General features: G+C 39.8%; 1 protein-coding gene across 4 annotated transcripts in view; it reads left to right on the plus strand.

The window, feature by feature from the left end:
* The window catches only part of DENND1A (DENN domain containing 1A), a 231116-nt gene that overhangs the window by 188608 nt on the left and 25432 nt on the right, over positions 1 to 17076 (plus strand). For all 4 annotated transcript variants that reach the window (XM_080402471.1, XM_080402472.1, XM_080402474.1 and 1 more), the window contains exon 19: positions 4632 to 4763. In XM_080402471.1, the coding sequence (XP_080258597.1) occupies positions 4632 to 4763 (132 nt within the window). The remainder of the gene's footprint in view (positions 1 to 4631; positions 4764 to 17076) is intronic.

Genomic DNA, 17076 nt, shown 5'->3' on the forward strand with positions numbered 1-17076 from the left:
TACCATCCTCAACTTTCAGTAAGGAGAATGAAACTTACTGAAAGCTTCTGGATAAGACAATTTGTATAAATGGTTGGGCACTTGGCGTTAATGTATTCAACACAATTTTACTTACTAGAGCCCTGTGTGTCTCTAGTTAATGTCTGTTATCAATGGGCTATTGTCAGTGCTTTATTATCAGTACAGCTAGAAACAACTCATTTAGAGGATTATAAAATAACCTGAAGAATCCTAGACATTCTGGAATGTGTTTTGCTCTTCTAATAGTATTTGTATTCCATTGCAAAAGGTCCCTAGAAAAATTACTAATGCATATTTAAAGAGAAGAAGACCTTATCAGTTTACAGGGTGAACTTTACATATCTGTAAATATATATCTTGCTCATTCTCTGGAGTTCCTCCTTTAAAATAAATAGGTAGTAGAGATTTCACCTGAACAGACAGTTCTTAGGGGAAGCACTGTTTATATACGGAGATAATTGTGGAGTGTGTTAGATCATTGTCGTTCTCTTTTCCCAGTAATCTATAATGTGTCTTTTTTCCTCAGGCAAAAGGTATTTCTGTTTTCAATAATACCCTTAAATTACACTTTCTTTTCATTAAGTCACTGAAACATTGCTAGGTTTTTGCAAACTCTGGAGAGTTTATTCCAGTAATGAGCAACTTATCACCTTCCATTTTTTCCCGTTTTTTGGGAGGGATAGGTCTCATGTTTTTTGCTGTTACCCTGAATAATATGTATGACTTGAGCTATCTCAGAAATGCCTTGCTGGCTTACACCTGCACTGCAATACAAAGAGCTGCTCGTGAGCACCCGCTAAGCTGGTACACTTGCACAGCACAGCTTGGGGTGGAAATACAAGCAGTGGTCTCAAGTGCAGTGTGGAAGCACGAGACAGCATTCTGGCTGGTACGTCCTCACGCTTGGCCGGGACGCACAGCTTTACCTGGCTTTTCTTTTAGTAGGAATGGGCACTGCTTTTTTAAGGCCTGCCTGCCCTGTGACCCACTGCAGTTCCTTGGTCATTTGTAGTTCTCAAGCTGAAGAACTGCTTTTATCAGTAGACATTTTGTGAGCTCTGATACCTTTCTGAAGCTGAAGTTCAGAATTGGTGAGTGCTGTTTTCCTATTTGTGGTTTTATTTCTCTCTCTGTCTTGTACTCCCCATTGACTTCTGAATAACTGCATTCAAAGTCTGTTAGTGTACTGCAGGTATGTCACAGACTGCTTTGAAGGAGTTGTCTACTTTCCAATTATAGGATTGCCAAACACTTTGACATTTAAACATTTTAAAGCTACTTGGAGCCCTTATATGGGGAGTTTAAAATCGGGTTTCTCTGCTTATTTAGCTCAAACGTCTTTTAATTGAAGGTATAAAATGAACTTTTGTGAAGCAAATTTTGCTTTGATGACTGAAGCTGTGTTGTTGATTTGTCTGCCTTTTGGTGATTTTGAAAAAAATAGAGAGGTATCTGTCACGGTCCACTCAGTGGACTTGTGATAGTTTGTTTACTATGATCTCGAAGCGCAAAAAATCAAGGCAACCACACCAAGGGGGTTATGCTTTGATCAAACAGCACAACTTTTTTGTTTGCCTGTAATGCGTGTGCAATAGAGTGACAGGTAGGGAAGAAGAGGTAAAGTAAAAAAGGAAAGAGGATTATAGCTACCACCACGAGTCCAAGGTGTCCCTATGGTCCCCGGTCCAGGCAGTGTCCCACCAGTACTTCTGATCATCGTGATCCTTGGTGGGGAAGACCTCCCAAGTTCGGTCGCTAGGGAACCATCTTTTATGCCAGGGAACACACCTTGCTCCTCCTCTGGCCCATGGATTGTTGCCCATCTCGCCTTCTCGAGCAAGGTTACCAGCATGTCCAAAGAGGGGTGCCCGAGGTGTGGTTTGCCTTAGAGGCGGGTGGCTTCAGACCAGGAGGTGTGGTTTTGTATTATAATGATATTATAATGAAGAAAGTTCACCTGAAGTTCAAGTTTTCTGGTTTGCTGCTACAATAGTGGTTGTGATCCATCTTCTGGACAGCGGTTACGCGGCCTTATTCTAGTTGTTCCTTCCAGTCCCAGGTAGCAGGGAGCAGCACAGCACTCCTCGTACCATGCAGTTCTCCTTCCCAGGGTCTTTGTGTCTTGGTGTCCATGAGGACCGCATTCCATCTCCAGGTCTCTGTTGGCAATGTTGAGACAATATCATTCTCTTTAGACCAACTCTTAACAGTATCAAATAATTTAATTCTCATATTTTATTAAGTAAATCTTTAAAAAAAATGGCTGAAATCTGCTGCAGTTTCTTTGGAAGTGTGTACACCAAACACAGTGGAAATAAGCTTTAGGAACACATTATCTTTTCTATGCAATTATATCATCGGAGAGGTACAGCAAATCTATAGTAATAAAAGCTGCAAGGATTTGCAGTGATTGTTACATGTCTTATGGGGTTTTGCTTAATGGCTTTATCTGTCCGAGTCTTTTTGTCTCCTCCCATTCTGCTGATGTCCAAACTTTTGCATCCATTTTACATTTTTCTGGAAATTCGTCCTGGATTGGAAGATGCTTTGCTTTCCATTGATTCCCAGCTGTCTATTGCCTTGGTGGGAGCCACAGCTCCAGGTGGAACTCTGAAAGCTCTGGAGCTGGGAGCATCCACTATTCTGTGCAGGTCAGGTGGCTTTGAATGCGCCAGACACCTTTATGGCATATACATAACAGGTCTGAGGCTTGGTGCACATTTAATATGGATATACCTGTAGAGAAGTATGTAAATAAAAGGTTTTATTGAAAGTTGTTACATTTCAGAACCTTGCTACCATAGGTTATATGATTCCAAAATTGACCAGATCCCTTGGTAGCTTGTTGCTGTTCTGGAGCTGAAGTATGAGTTTGATAGAAGCTTACATTTCTTGTCCCTAGTTGTTTTGGGATTCTTCGTTACTCATTCAGTGTACTTCGTTGTATTTTTTTAAAGACAGCATAGCATTGTGCAGCTGGAGAGTGGGGGGAAGAAAAACTTTTTCTCCCTAGTTTGACTTTAACAAGTTGTTAATTTCCCCAGGATCCTTATGCCCATATTGGTGAACCACTGCTCTACCAGCTGGATCTAAAAAGGTCTCTCGGCTTCTCTGTGGAGCAGACAAAGCCCCTTAGAAAGTCCATCCAGCTTTTTGTTTCATTTGACCTAAACACATTAGGTCAGTCTGTGTCCAAAAGAACCATTTCTAATTGGCCATCAGCTTACATGTCTCATTATTGTACCTTAGCAAGAGGGAAACTTGAGGGGGCATGTCAAAGGTCAGTGAATCAAAGCAATGTCTATGTCAGCAGCCAACCTTAGGTCAGTCTTGCAGAGATACAGTGTGTGCAGGTTTCTCTCTATATTTACCAAGCATTATTTCCTTTACATTGTTGCAAAGAGATGTAAGGTTTGGGGCCCACTGCGTTACAGACTGTTTCTCAACTGACTTTCAAACTCTCTTCTCCCTGTCTGATTCCTTATGTCTGCATGCCTTTGTCTTTTTCAAAACCCATGTTACATATACCATACATACACTTGCCAAGTCTTCCAACCTAGGTTGATGGGTCACATCGCTTCTGAAGATGGGGACTAATGTCAAAAGCAAAGTGAAACAACAAAGCATGCTGCTAGGCAGCAGTTTGTTTTATACAATCTCCTGAAGGCATCTTCAGCATAGACAGACACAAAGATAAAACGCAAAGCTAACTAAGCTGTGAGTTTCATCTCTCCATGCCACTTCCACAAGTAACTGTTCTGCTACAGCTTGTTTTGTGAAGTATGTAAATAGAATTAGTTTTCATTTCAGTTTACAAAAAGCAGGGTAGCCCTGTTCCTAGGTTTCGGTTGAATTTCTGTCTTCTTTTGTGAAGACAGGCTAGGAGAGTTGGGGTTGTTCAGCCTGGAGAAGAGGAGGCTCTGGGGAGACCTTACAGCACCTTCCAGTACCTAGAGGGAGGCTACAAGGAAGCTAGAGAGGGACTTTTTACAAGGGCATGTAGTGATAGGACACGGGGATGGCTTTAAATTGAAAGTGGGTAGGTTTAGATTAGATGTTAGGAACAGATTCTTCACTGTGAGGATGGTGAGGCGCTGGCCCAGGCTGCCCAGAGCAGCTGTGGGTGCCCCATCCCTGGCAGTGCTCCAGGCCAGGTTGGACAGGGCTGGGAGCAACCTGGGCTGGTGGGAGGGGTCCCTGCCCCTGGCAGTGGGGTGGCTATGTGATCTTTAAGGTCCCTTCCAGCCCAAAGCATTCTATGATTCTATGAATTCGTTCCTGGGATAGAAATTTCGAGCCATGGGGTTTTTTCTCCCTGTGTATTTCCTGGCTTTTGCATGTTTAAGTCAGACATTTTATTGAACATATCTGTTCACATGCAACATTGGTGTCAGGAGGAGAGAGTGGTTGTATACAAGCTCTGATGAACAAAGTGCAACAAAATGTTTTATTCTAATGATGTTTTCTTTTCTTTACTTTGGTTGTTCCCCCCCCTCCCCCCCCAACATGAAAATTGTTAGTCAGCATTATCCTCTAGTGTCTCCTTTGTGTCCCTTACCCTTAATCAAGAATGTTCCTGGCCATGCTATTCACCTTTTCCTACCATACAGGACATTGCTGAGAATGGGTGTTCTGCAACACCAGAGGAATCTCTACCAAGGACAGCACCTTCACCACTGGTTGAGAAGAAGGACCCTAAATTACGAGAAGACAGAAGACCAATCACAGTACATTTTGGTCAGGTATGTTTTAATGTTAGGTTTCTTTAAATTGTGTGACTCAGCAAAAATAGTTCAGAGAAAGATCACAATAATGAACATGCCAATTGTGTTTGGGTGCTGGGGGTTTTTTTGGTAGCTGAATTATGTTATTACAGATTTATATCTGTTGTATCTGTTTAAATGGGATTCTAAAACCTGCTTTTTCTGGATTTTACTGATTCCTTTTGTTCATACAGTGGTTTTGAGAAAAACAAACTCTAAGTGAATGGGGTGGAAGCATAATTATTATAGCAATTCTATGAACTATTTTGCTGTTCTTTTAACATGCAAAGTGCTATAGCCCTCAGGACGGAGGATGTGTAATGTAAAATATCCTCTGTTATCTAGCCAGATCATTAATGTCAATATGGAACATCCAACTATTAAAGCATTTTAACATTCTCTGAAAATTAAATGCGATGAACTAAGATGGAAAAATCAAGTAATAGCTTATTAGTGTACTCTGTATTTCAGTATTGACAACTGAGCTATACGCATTAGTTATTCTTACAATGTTTCTTTTGATATGTCTGCAAAAGAGTGAGTTTGGTTGTGTGTTTTTTTAAGAGCTAGTCATTTAGCAAATGCTGTAGTTGCTGTGATTTTCATGGAAAAGCATACAGTATGTATTATCAGTTTGCCAGTGTTTCCCTATTAAGTGTAGCCTGACACGAAAAATAACATGATTTGTGTTCACAGTTCTCTTTTCTTTCTCTGTATCTTTTTTTACAGTATTATGATCAGAAAACAGATGAATATCTGGTTTCTTCTCTGGAAACATAGTGTAATTTAAAAATACCTGTAAAATATTGGGAATTGTAGAATGTGAAGCAAACCAGATTTTTAGAGAAGTATCTATTAATAGAAACTAGTCAGTATAGCTGCATTGACTGTTTAGGTATTATGTAGGGCTACAGGAGATGTAATCATTGCTCAGAGCAACGTTGTCTGTATCGTTTTAGAATTAGATTTATTTCTTTCAGAACTTTCACCAATGTGCTAAATGTAAGTTCTTGGAGACTTTTTTTTAAAACAGATTCTCTTGCAATTAATTATTTGTGGTAGTGATTTATTTTTCACTTTCTGTGCCAATACAGTCGGGAGGAACTGGGGCTACTGGAGTAATGTAGGCATCTAGCTCTAGCAGGAAAATGTTACATTTCATTTCAAGCAGTAAGAAATCCAGATAATATGATAATCTACTTTCAGTTTTTTCCTTTAGATTTTTATGAAGGATGGATGGTTCAAACATTTTGGTAGATTAAGGAATGTATATAACTGAGTGGAAAGTGCAAATTTCAATTCATGAGGTTTTTTAACGGTCACTTTCAAATTTTTTAATGATCACTTTCTCTGTGTCAAAAGAAACACACATCAGCTGTAGTGAACCACTGGCTGTGGTGAAAGGCTCACATGCTAAATGCTTATTACTGTCATTACATTACAAATGTTGGTTTCCAAAAAATGATCTAACTTAGCAGTTGTAGGGCTGTCTCACTTACAGCCTTTGTCCTTTCACGGGTCTTTTTTTCTGATAGCCCCATGCCGAAATGAAAATTAAATCATACTTTCATTCAGAAGGAAAAGGTGTTCAGATTTATGAAATATAAACTAAGGCTTTGGGGAGGAAAAAATCAACAACGTTTACTGTTTATATGGGAGATGGCTTCTAAACTAGTGATTAAAGGGAGAGATTTTAGTGTCACTTTTAACTCTGTCTAGAATACAGTAGGTGGGAACAATTAAAAAGCCACAAGAACTCTGAAATAAGGGCTGTTTGTGCATTCACAGCTCTTATAAACTGAAGAGGATGAAAGAGGCTTTTTTCTCATTGTCACTTGCTTTCTATGTCTCCTAGTATTATGCTAGTGTATATGGCAAAGGCAGACTTTTTTAAAATGCATGCATGCGGATTAGGGTCAAGCCCTGTGTATCAGTAATGCAGTAAGCCTCGTCCATACCACTGCAGTGAGAGAGCCTACCAACAGCAGCGAGATGCTTTAATTGAGACATGCTGTCAAAGTGACAAACACATTTGCATACAGTCTATTTATTTTCGTTGGAAAGGTCTGCAGTCTGCTGTTGGTTGAACATTCTTAATCAGCTCGCTGTAAGTGAGCCGGCAGCTAGCTGTCCTATGCTAGGTGCTTCTCTTCATTACATGACAGATTAGCTAAAGGGGGATGGGCTAGCAAGCCAGCAGCAACCTTTAATTTTAACTCGTTATCTCTCACCCTATAGTGAGGTAGTTTCTGGCTTTTCCAAATACAGTTGTGTATCTGCGGTTGTTGGTTACAAAAAAATATCCGTAAAATAACTTGAAATGTCTTTGAATTTATAGCACCTCGGCTGATTGTTTTCAGAAATTTAGCAGCAATTATCTAACTGTGTGAGATTCTGTAGTGGTGTAACTCATTTTGGTGAGTGGTTATCAGGCATTGTTTGAGAGGGTTGTTTATTATGGGATTGTTCTAGCAGCGGTTTCTGTCATACGAAGACATTGTGGGAAAGCTCTGCTTCATTGCAGAAAGGATTTTAGCCAGATAACCTAGGGCAATGCAGTAAAGATTTAAGCAAGGTGTTCTTAGTAAGACTATGTGAGAAGACCAAAGTGGAAGGGTGTGACCACAGCTATTTCTCCAGTTTGACTTTGCATGCTTTTTGGCTTACTCGGGGTGTACCTTTAACGTTGACCCTCAGATCAACCAAATACAAGGAACTATCATTATGGACTCTGAGGCAATACAGCTGTACTCAACAAGTAGCAAGAGCAATACAGGCAACTGAAGTTTAATGAGGGGGGAGAAGAGGGAACAATTTTCAAGCCAAGAAAAAGATTCAGTTTGATAGTATGAAGTACTGAAGAATACTCTCTGTTTTGGGGAAAAGTAAGGTTAATTATAGTAGAAGATACAATGCTACAGAGAACACCCTTTCTGAATGTGTTATTATTGCTTGTGTTCTTCTGGCTTTTTGTCTTTAAACCTCACCAAAACTTAATTAAATCATCAGAACACATGCTGCATGTTCAGCTACTGGCATCCACTGTCATAGCTGTCCTTGGGATCCCTCCCAGTGGTGCCAAGTGAGGCAAGCACTGTGAGCCCACTAACAGTTGAACAGGGCAGAGTGGGACAGCTGATACAGGTGACCTGACTCCGGTGTTTGTGGCCTTTGCTTTCATGTATACACTCCCATTTTTAGGTAGGATGCACATGTTTATCTTTGTCATCTTTTAGCCATTTGGAAAATAAACACTTCAGTGTGTCACTGTGGCTATCTTGGACGCATTCCTTGTCTGAGCAAGCAGCTATTAGGGGCTTCTTTTGCAGGACCCACAGCCTCACACATTGAGGTTGGTTGCGATACTGGATGTGTTTGGTTTGGGTTGGTGGTTTGGTGGGGTGGAGGATGTTGTTTGGTTGTTGCTTTGGTTTTTTTGTTGTTGGTTTGGGTTTTTTTTTAATTATGTTCATTTTCACCTAATGGCTGCAGAATTTCTAGTTTGTTTGATTGTTCATAAGTCCTATAATTTTATGTTCAAAATAAGGGAGAACAAGTGTCTGAATACAGACCTTTTTGTAGTATTTTTCAGATTCTGAGTTTGCATTACCAGTGCTTGAGTTATGTTACTGCTAGAAATTTCAGCCTCCGTCACTGAACTGGTGGTGGTGGCAAGCTACAGTGGTAAGGATGCGGCACAGAGCATGATGTTAAGCAGCCTTAGATCTTTTCCATTTTGTGATTTTTCATTAACTGATTGATCTGTATTGCAGTTCAATTTTGTTTGGCTTCAGAAATATGTTGTTTGAAAAGTTCTTACTATCTCTACACCCTAAACAAACAGGACAATTAAGAGTTGCCTTTATGCCGCCACCCCAAAAAAAAAAAAAACAACAAAAAGAAACCTCCAAAAATAAAATAAAAAACCCAAACAAGAGTTTTTCTTTTCTTTCTTCAAGATTGAACTATCCTGATAAGGTATTTGGGGGGGGGGGGGTGTTGATTTTTTTGAAGTTTTTTTGAGACAGAAGTCTCAAATACCTCATTCAAGTATCCAGGTAAGTGATATTTGTACATGTTATGTATGTTATAGCTAAAAATCAAAGAGTCTGGGAAATGCAGGCATCCAGGCATCTCCTTAATGATGGTGATTGTATAGCTGTTTCAAGTAATACAAGCAGCTCTCCAAAATACCTTGCTGGGGTTTTAATGAGCAGCAGGCTTTCTCAGTTCTCTTATATGTATTTATTTTTGTGTTATCTAAAGCAAAAGAAACAAAACAGTACAGGAACCCCTTATGATGTATGAATTGATGACTTTGCTAAGGGAGAAGGGTAGATTAATATCTGAATGTGATATTTTAGAAGCCTTTTCCCTCCAGAAGACAGTGCTTAACAATTAGGCCACTAGTACACCAGCTGTGGCTATGATAAACACCTACCGTGGCTGTGTACCACAGCCACAGAAGAAATGCTGTATGATTTTTAAGGGTTTGGGACTTTGCTTAGGTGAGCAGAGGCATTGTCAGGTCCCTTTAACTACTGCAGTTGTGTGTCCTGGGTGTTTTCATACAGCTCCCTTGGAACCTGTGCTGTTTTATGGTCTGCGATTGTGGTCAGATGGAGCACTTGGCGTCTGGCAGAGTTGCAGCCCTCTTCTTGAGAAGTAAAGGGAGCACTTTATTTTCCAAAAGTATACTTGTTTTTAACAAGTCTTTGTCCTAATGAAGCTTCTGCTTCTATCCACACTGCTTCCCACCCCTCCACCCCTAATCAAGCCTTCATGCCGTTCCTCTGGAACGTTGCAGACTGCCTCTACAAGAGCCTCCTTGTTCATACAGGATCATTACCTCTGGCCAGCCTTCCCGGCAGTCTTTGAGAGGTGGTGCAAGCACACGAGGGGGTGAGCCTAGAATCTTTAAAAACTAATCTGTACTTAGGAACGTTCTCTCTCTGAAGCTTTCACACAGTCAGTACTATTGTAGTAGCACTATTCTAGTACAACTTAAACAACAAATTATAAGCTGCCCGAAACATCATTTTTGGGGAAAGGTTATAGTTTCATTAGAAGCAAGTTCTGCTGGCCATTCCATTCAGCTTTCTAATTGTTTCTGTTATGATTAGAATGTCTTTTGTCAGCTTAGGTGTGTTAATGTTTCTGTGGGTTATTTTTATTTACCAGCAAATAGAATATTTTATTCCATTTATGTACCAAAAGGTAAAGCTTAAGAAAATACAAAAGACTCTACCAAGTGTATCTTTACTTAAGAGAGTCAATCATACCCTATTCTTGATGCAAACTAGAGAGAATTAGTATTCTGGGGGCTAGTGTAAATAACTGAAACAAATGGAAAATATACTCATGTACTAAAGCAGCTTACCTGACTGTGAAAAGATTTGTCCTGTCCAAGTTCTCTTCCCAGCTGATTCTTAACTGCTGTTAAACTTTCGCAGGCCATAAAATGGAAATTACCATCCTATTTGCTGTTTTGATAATTTGCTGTAAATGAACGTGTTCATTTTTTCCATTCCTGATCTGCATTTAGACATGCAGAACAAACAACTCTACTTGGTAGGGCAGGTTTCTTCTTCAGGAAGATTGAACAGCATTAAGAGGTCAGGGGGAAGATGGCAAGAAAACCAACCAGCTACATTCCAGAAACGCAAAACTGGATCGCTGAGGCCAGAGGCAGCAGAGGGAGGGATTATCTCCAGGGTTAAAAAGATGATGTTAGGAAAGGAGGAAGGCTCCTTTGCCGAATCCTGTGACTCCCTTCACACCCAGGTGCATCAGAACAATAGCAGATTCCCCTGGATCACAGCAGGCATTGTGTGGCACTGAGGTTGAAACCAAAGGGGAAAGGGGAAAATAAGTTCATTTTCTAATATTCCTGCAACTCAATGCTATGGCTGCAAAGCCAGCCTCCTTTTCTTGCCACTCTGAACTGTTCTGACAATAGAGGTACCTTCATTAAGAAAATGAGCTTCCATTCCAATCTTCCCCACTGATGAGCCACATGGAATTTCCTCCTTCTCTCCACTTGATTCTTTATGGATTTAGCGAAAGTGTAAGCCTAGTTCTTTAAAATTATTTTGTTTCCAGAAAGCATATTTTCTAACCTCATGTCTTCTCACTCCTTTCTTTGACTTTTCCTTCCAAAAAGGAATTCATCGTTGCTCAGTAAAAGTCTCCTTGCAAGAAAAGCAAATGTATTGGCCCAGAAGCACTTGTCCACCTAATATCTACTTGAGACTAATCAAATGTCCCATCAGGTTTTTAGGGGACAGTGTTCTTAAACAGGGGAATAGAAACAATGTCAACAGACAAGTAAATAATTCATTTGATTGAAATTCTGCTTTGTGGTGTGCAAGATCTGCGGAAATGGCAATCCATGGGATAGTAGTTATCTAACTAAAAGGCTTGCACTCTTGTCATGCGTGTAAATATTTGACAAGTGAGACCTGGCGCTCCCTTTAGGAAGATGTACACCACCTGCAGAGCATAGCCAAAGGTTATGCCTCTCGTGCACTCACTTGCCAGTATTTTCTAATGAACAAGCAGACAGCTATGTCTTCTTCAGCTACTACAGTGATGTAGTATGTATGTAGCTATGTAGGAATTTATGCTTTGCAGTAAGATGATGTGGCTCTGGTCCTGCATCAGCAGATGTGTTCATCCACAAAAAAGCATATTCTGGACTGTGTCTTTTAGTGTTTTCCAACTGTCTTGGCATTTCAAGTGCTTCTTAAATAGGGATGTTCGGAATAAATTTGCTGCCCTGGGTGCATGAAAGTCAGATGCCATAACGCTTGGATATATGAAGAAAATACTGAGGTTGAGCCGACCTCCTAAGGCTCTGTGACAAGCAATAGCAGCTGTAACATGTCTGCAGAATTTCCTTGTTAGTCCTGTTACGTTGAGGAACCCATAAATATCTTGTAGAGAGTATCTTGGTCCATCACTGCTGGCATGTGGAGGAAGAATTGAGCTTTATAAATAAAACATGCATATAAAATAAATACATCAGTACATGCAAGGCTAACCAAATCACCTAGATTGACAACTTGAGAAAAGCTCAGAGGGCCTTATGGATGACTTGCTTAGTCTATCAATGTAGATCAGCATCCAGAAGCTTCTTATGTATTACTTATGAAGTTGATACGTGCAGTAAGGCCAGAACAGTCTGAGTTGACCTCTGGGCCCCTGGATTAAACTAGAAGATTAAAGGGAGAGAGAATGTGAAACATCTGATTCTTCTAACTGCTAACCCCACTGTGAGTGCTTGTTTGGCCAGGCATTTTTTGGATTTGCCAGAGCTAGACTGATTAATACCAAGTAAACGGTTGTGGAGTGCCATGCTACAGATAGAGGGGCCATGTACTTTTGTGTTTGTGCGGAGGAGTATCCCCATGATTATGCAGAATTCCTCGGTGAATGATGAAGCTGAGGGAAGCATATAGTCATTGCTGTTCATAAAACTCCTTAAATTAAATGAGAGACCATCTCCTTTCTTTTTTTCTTTTTTCCCTCTGTACAAGTATTCTGCTTGCTAGAGAGGAATGGCTGTTAAAAGATAATAAGGCATATGTCCACTTTCCAGCCTTTTGAATCTTGTGGGTTGCATGATCTCCTTGATTTGAATTCCAGTATGAGGCCCACAGAAAGCCCGATGTAAAGCTGACAAAGTGACCAGTTAAAAAAGAAAACACACACAAAATAGTGTGGCTTTTTTCTTTATATTTAATATTGCATTGCTGGATTTTCCAGCGTTTTAAATGAAAAATATATGTAGTTAGTTCCATGTTGACAATGTCCTTGAGGATTTGACAGTGAGATTTTCCAGCAGTTGCTCTTCGTTAGAATCCTGGTGGTGTTTAATAAGGCAGCCAAACTGCTGGCACCTTCGGTTCTTGTTTGTTCTCCGAGGGCTCGGGGCTGCTGCAGTAAGCACATCGACCAGGGCTGATCATTACAAGGGCGTACGCCACCATGAATAAAAATGTCACACGTTTTCCCATCTCACAGCGGTACAAAATGTCAGTCCTGTCAAACAGACATTGCAGGTAGCAGTGAGCAGTCAGTACAAATTGGGAAGCCAAATATTCCCCCAGCTTTCTGATATTCTTCATCTGAAGCAGAAGAAAAACAGTTGTTAACCTATTAGCTGTGATTTTAAACTCTGCTGAGATAGTAGATGGATAGACTTTAACACATGGGGATAAATATATTCCTGGGGTCTGGGATTTTTTGCAACGTGTCTTTCCATGCATTTATGTTGAGAAATAGAAAGAATGAAAACAAGCCACTGCAAAATATACCTGCTTTTGGTAGGAGTCCTTTGGAAATTAGAACGTAATCTCAATGAGATTCTCTCTGAAAGCCTCCTCTGAAAAAAGCCAAACTAAAACTTCCTTGCTGTTTTGCTAGTAATCTAGAAAGGGCATGGTTCAATGAGTTAAGGGACTTTTCTTTCATGGTCCTTTCATCATGTGGTAACGTAACAGACAAGCACGATTTTATTCTCTTTCTGTACAAATGAAAGGTATGCTTTCAGGCTACAGTGTATTATGCAGTGTAGAGTCCATAGGATATGTTGTTTTCTGGGTGTTAGACATGCCTTAGTACCATGAACCTGTGTGTTTACTGAGTTACCCATCTAGGATTGAGGCATGGATATTGTGAATGCAGGATTCTGCTGTTACTGCAGGGTCCACAAAAAATCCAGTGCAAAAGGTTAGGTGCAAAAGAGGTGACAAAATGTCAAAGAAAAAACAAAAAATGGTACTAAGTTACCAGTGGTTGCTCTAAGGACAAGGAGGGCAGGTTAGATGGGCTGCAGTGGTTTATGTAAAAGTGAGTATCTCAAATTTACTTGAAGTCCATTCTGTAAGTGAAAATTTCTTTGGTTTTTCTCTGATACTTTCTCAGACCAAAAACAATGGTGCATGCATTTAGGCTAGTGAATCATTGCAAATTGCCCTCTTACCCAAACGGCATTGATTGCTGAAGCCAATTGCAAAAGGAAGGCTCAGCGAGGAGCACTCATGTGAAAGCACTCCAGACAGAGCGGAGCAGTTAAAGCAGCACTGAGGCAGTGCCAGCCTGCTCCTGGCTGACGTGGCTGCCTGGCTGCGGTGGGCTTCTGAGTCATCCAAGGCCTCACTACATATAAACAAAACAGGAAACAAAACGTGTGAGGCACTTCTGAACCAGAACTGCTCTAGATTGAATTAAATATTTTGTGTTCTGTAGGCCTCTGTTTCCTGCGGGAAGAGATAACTACTACACAGAGCTTAACGTACAGGGGTTTTCAAACTGTGGTCTGCAGGCACCTGGGATCCGTGCCAGGGAAATGAGAGGCTGTAGACAGTCATCTCCTTTGGAAAATGTCAAGAGTCTTCAAACTGCAAAGTATTCTATAATATCAGTTTAATAGTTAGGGAAGGTGGTGTTTTTTTACAGTGTCTTAGAAGAACTGAATGCACATATAGATGAAGGAGGTCAGGGTTTATTTTAAACTGCACAGCAGATAAGAAGTGAGATAGAAGAACTAAGTGGTTACAATCTCCAATAGTATTGGTATAGTCTTTTGTGGGTTTTGTACTGCTTGTTTGCATAGTATATGAATTTTCCTGTCACTGGAGCTAGGAAGTAATCAGAATTCTTGACAGGTCTTTAAACCGTAGATACCATTACAAGCTACCCACTACTACATAATATCCTCCCATCAACATCATGTAAGAACACATGCTGCTATGGGGCTTGGCCGGAGTATGTGTGTCTGCTCAACACTTGCTGCACACATAGAAAAATATATCCATCTAATTCTCAATATTCTTCCTTTTTTCTGTCATTACAGACAAAAGAAACAAATTATCATTAAATTCTACAGCCAAGGGGTTTATTATTTAAGTTATGTGTTTTTAGAATAGTATCGTTTATAAAGAATAATAAGCCATAGTAGTGCAACCTATGGTTTTAGGATTTTCTGTCCCTGGCACCTTTCCATATCAAGCAAGTGATAAGACACACCAAGAGGCCTATTTGCTTCATCCTGGTGGAACCTTTTAACTTGGCAAGATATACATGATCCTGATACCATGCTCTTGATTTACTTCTTGGTTTTAGGAGAGATCTACATCTGGTTAGTACTGTGTAAGTCCTAGATGTAAAGCAAACTGTGGTATGTTGTACATTATAATATGTAATATTTGTAAAAGTTAGCTATTCTGGGATTGTGGGCACAGTAGGAGATTAATAAACAGACATGACCAGTGCTGCCAAATGAGGATGAGTTATCAGTGCCCTGGGTCTAGATGCACTATAAAATTTTTTTTACCCTTGATTAGGAAGGACACAGTTTGTCTCAGCCAGGAGAGAGAGGAAGCAAGGGCAGACTTTCAAAAAAACCCTTTCTTCCCCTGTAGTAAAAAGTGCGTTTCCTCTCAGTGGCTTTGGGATAGAACTGTGCATCTTTGGCAGTATCCCATGACACCAGATATGACTCAGATGCTTGCAATAAAGATCCTTATTTGGTATTAGGGAAAACAGGACCTTGTAGGCACCTACCTTTCATTTTCTCCTCTTACTGTCTACCTCTCTGTTGTGTAATGGAAGATTCCTGGTAAGAAAGGTAAGAAGATAGTCCTTGTTTTTTCCATTAAACTAATCAGAGTGTTTAATTGTGGCATTCTCTGCCCCTTTTGTAAATTCTTGGCAGAGCTATAGCCCTTGCTACGTTTTTGCCAGATTCATTCTACCTTCCCAATCTACAAATATGGCTTGAAGAATGAGGCGTCCCTTAAAACTTGAAAATTATTTTTATCACAGGACCCAGCAGATTTCTGTTGAAATATTTCAGAGTGTAAATTAAAAATATATGCTGTAAAGCATACACTGTTCTTGTCATCCCAGTTTGTGAGCTGTACATATGGGAGTATGTAAAAAGTAGTGTGTGTGCTGTGCAGGGATCTGGATGGATAATAAAACAGCTGCCTCATAGATTCCGTCTGCTTTCTGTACTGAATCTTTTTAGGTACCATACATTTTCCAGTGTTGTTATTTTCTCCCCAGGTTTTTTGGGTTTGTTTTGCTTTGGTTGTTGTTTAGTTTGTTTTTGGGTTTTTTTTATTATTGGGTGTTCAGTTGAGGTCCAGCATATTCTTCCAAAGTCAGCAGTTCAGATCTTTTGCAGCATCATGTGTTTGAGCATGGGTACATTCAGGACAGTGCATCTCTCTCCTTTGTCTAATTGTCTTTAAGACACACTAGCAGTTTTTAAACCAGTCCTCAATTTCTGAAGGAAGTAAGATATTCATGTGGAAAGCTTTGTTTTGGAAATGTATTAGAAACACGTCTCACTACTTTTTGAGCAAGAGAAACACTTCTTTCTGTAAGTACTGGCAAACCAGTTTCCACCTACTTGTGTTTCCTTTCTGCATTTTTCTAGTTGCACTTGTTGCTGCACATGAAGCAGTGCCTCTAATTTATTCATAAAGGCTTTGTTTTGAATGCCACTTTCAAAAAAATCTCAACAAATGTCCACAATTAATTTGAGAAAATGTGCTTTTTGTAATGTTTTCTGTAGTATAAAAAACCCAAATAACTGTATTGTGCAATTTCCTTGGATACATAATAGCTACTTTGAGATGTGGGATATATAATTTTTAAATAGTATTTCTACAGTGTAAAAGTGAATGTAAGATGTTTTTTTCTTTCTCCAGCATCTCATAGCTTAAAATCACTTGCCTGATAATTAGTAAAACAGTGCCAGATCTGCAGTCATAAAATTGGCTTTCTGCAAATTTTCTGTCTTGTTGCTTAGAAATATTTAGAACAAGACAATTAAAATATCTAGAGTAAAAAGGTATGGTGATAAACAGCTACTGGTAAGAAAGTGCTAATTTAGACATTTCTTCCCTTCATAGAAAAAACTATGGCATATACATTTAGGAACACACCTAGAATAGCAATTTAGCAGCTTTTAGCAATGTAGCCATGTGCTGGTTTGTACCCGTTCATCCTTACAGCACAGGAAATTAAGTTGATATTCCAACACAGCTTCCCCTACTGACCTTTTAGAAACAATGTGTTTTGCTGCATTAACAAATTAACTTCAAATCAAGAGCTTTACCAGCAAATACGGTCTTCATATAGTTTGAATATACTGGCTTATCCCATTCTGGTGACAGATACTAACATCAACATTAAAAATGAAGCTGTGGTAAAGGGCAAATAACTGCTATCTCCTGGTGGGCTTCCACATCAGTTACTTCTCGCTGCCCTTTGCCTG

The sequence above is a fragment of the Falco punctatus genome, assembly GCF_963210335.1.
Source record: "Falco punctatus genome assembly, chromosome: 9".
Taxonomy (NCBI): domain Eukaryota; kingdom Metazoa; phylum Chordata; class Aves; order Falconiformes; family Falconidae; genus Falco; species Falco punctatus.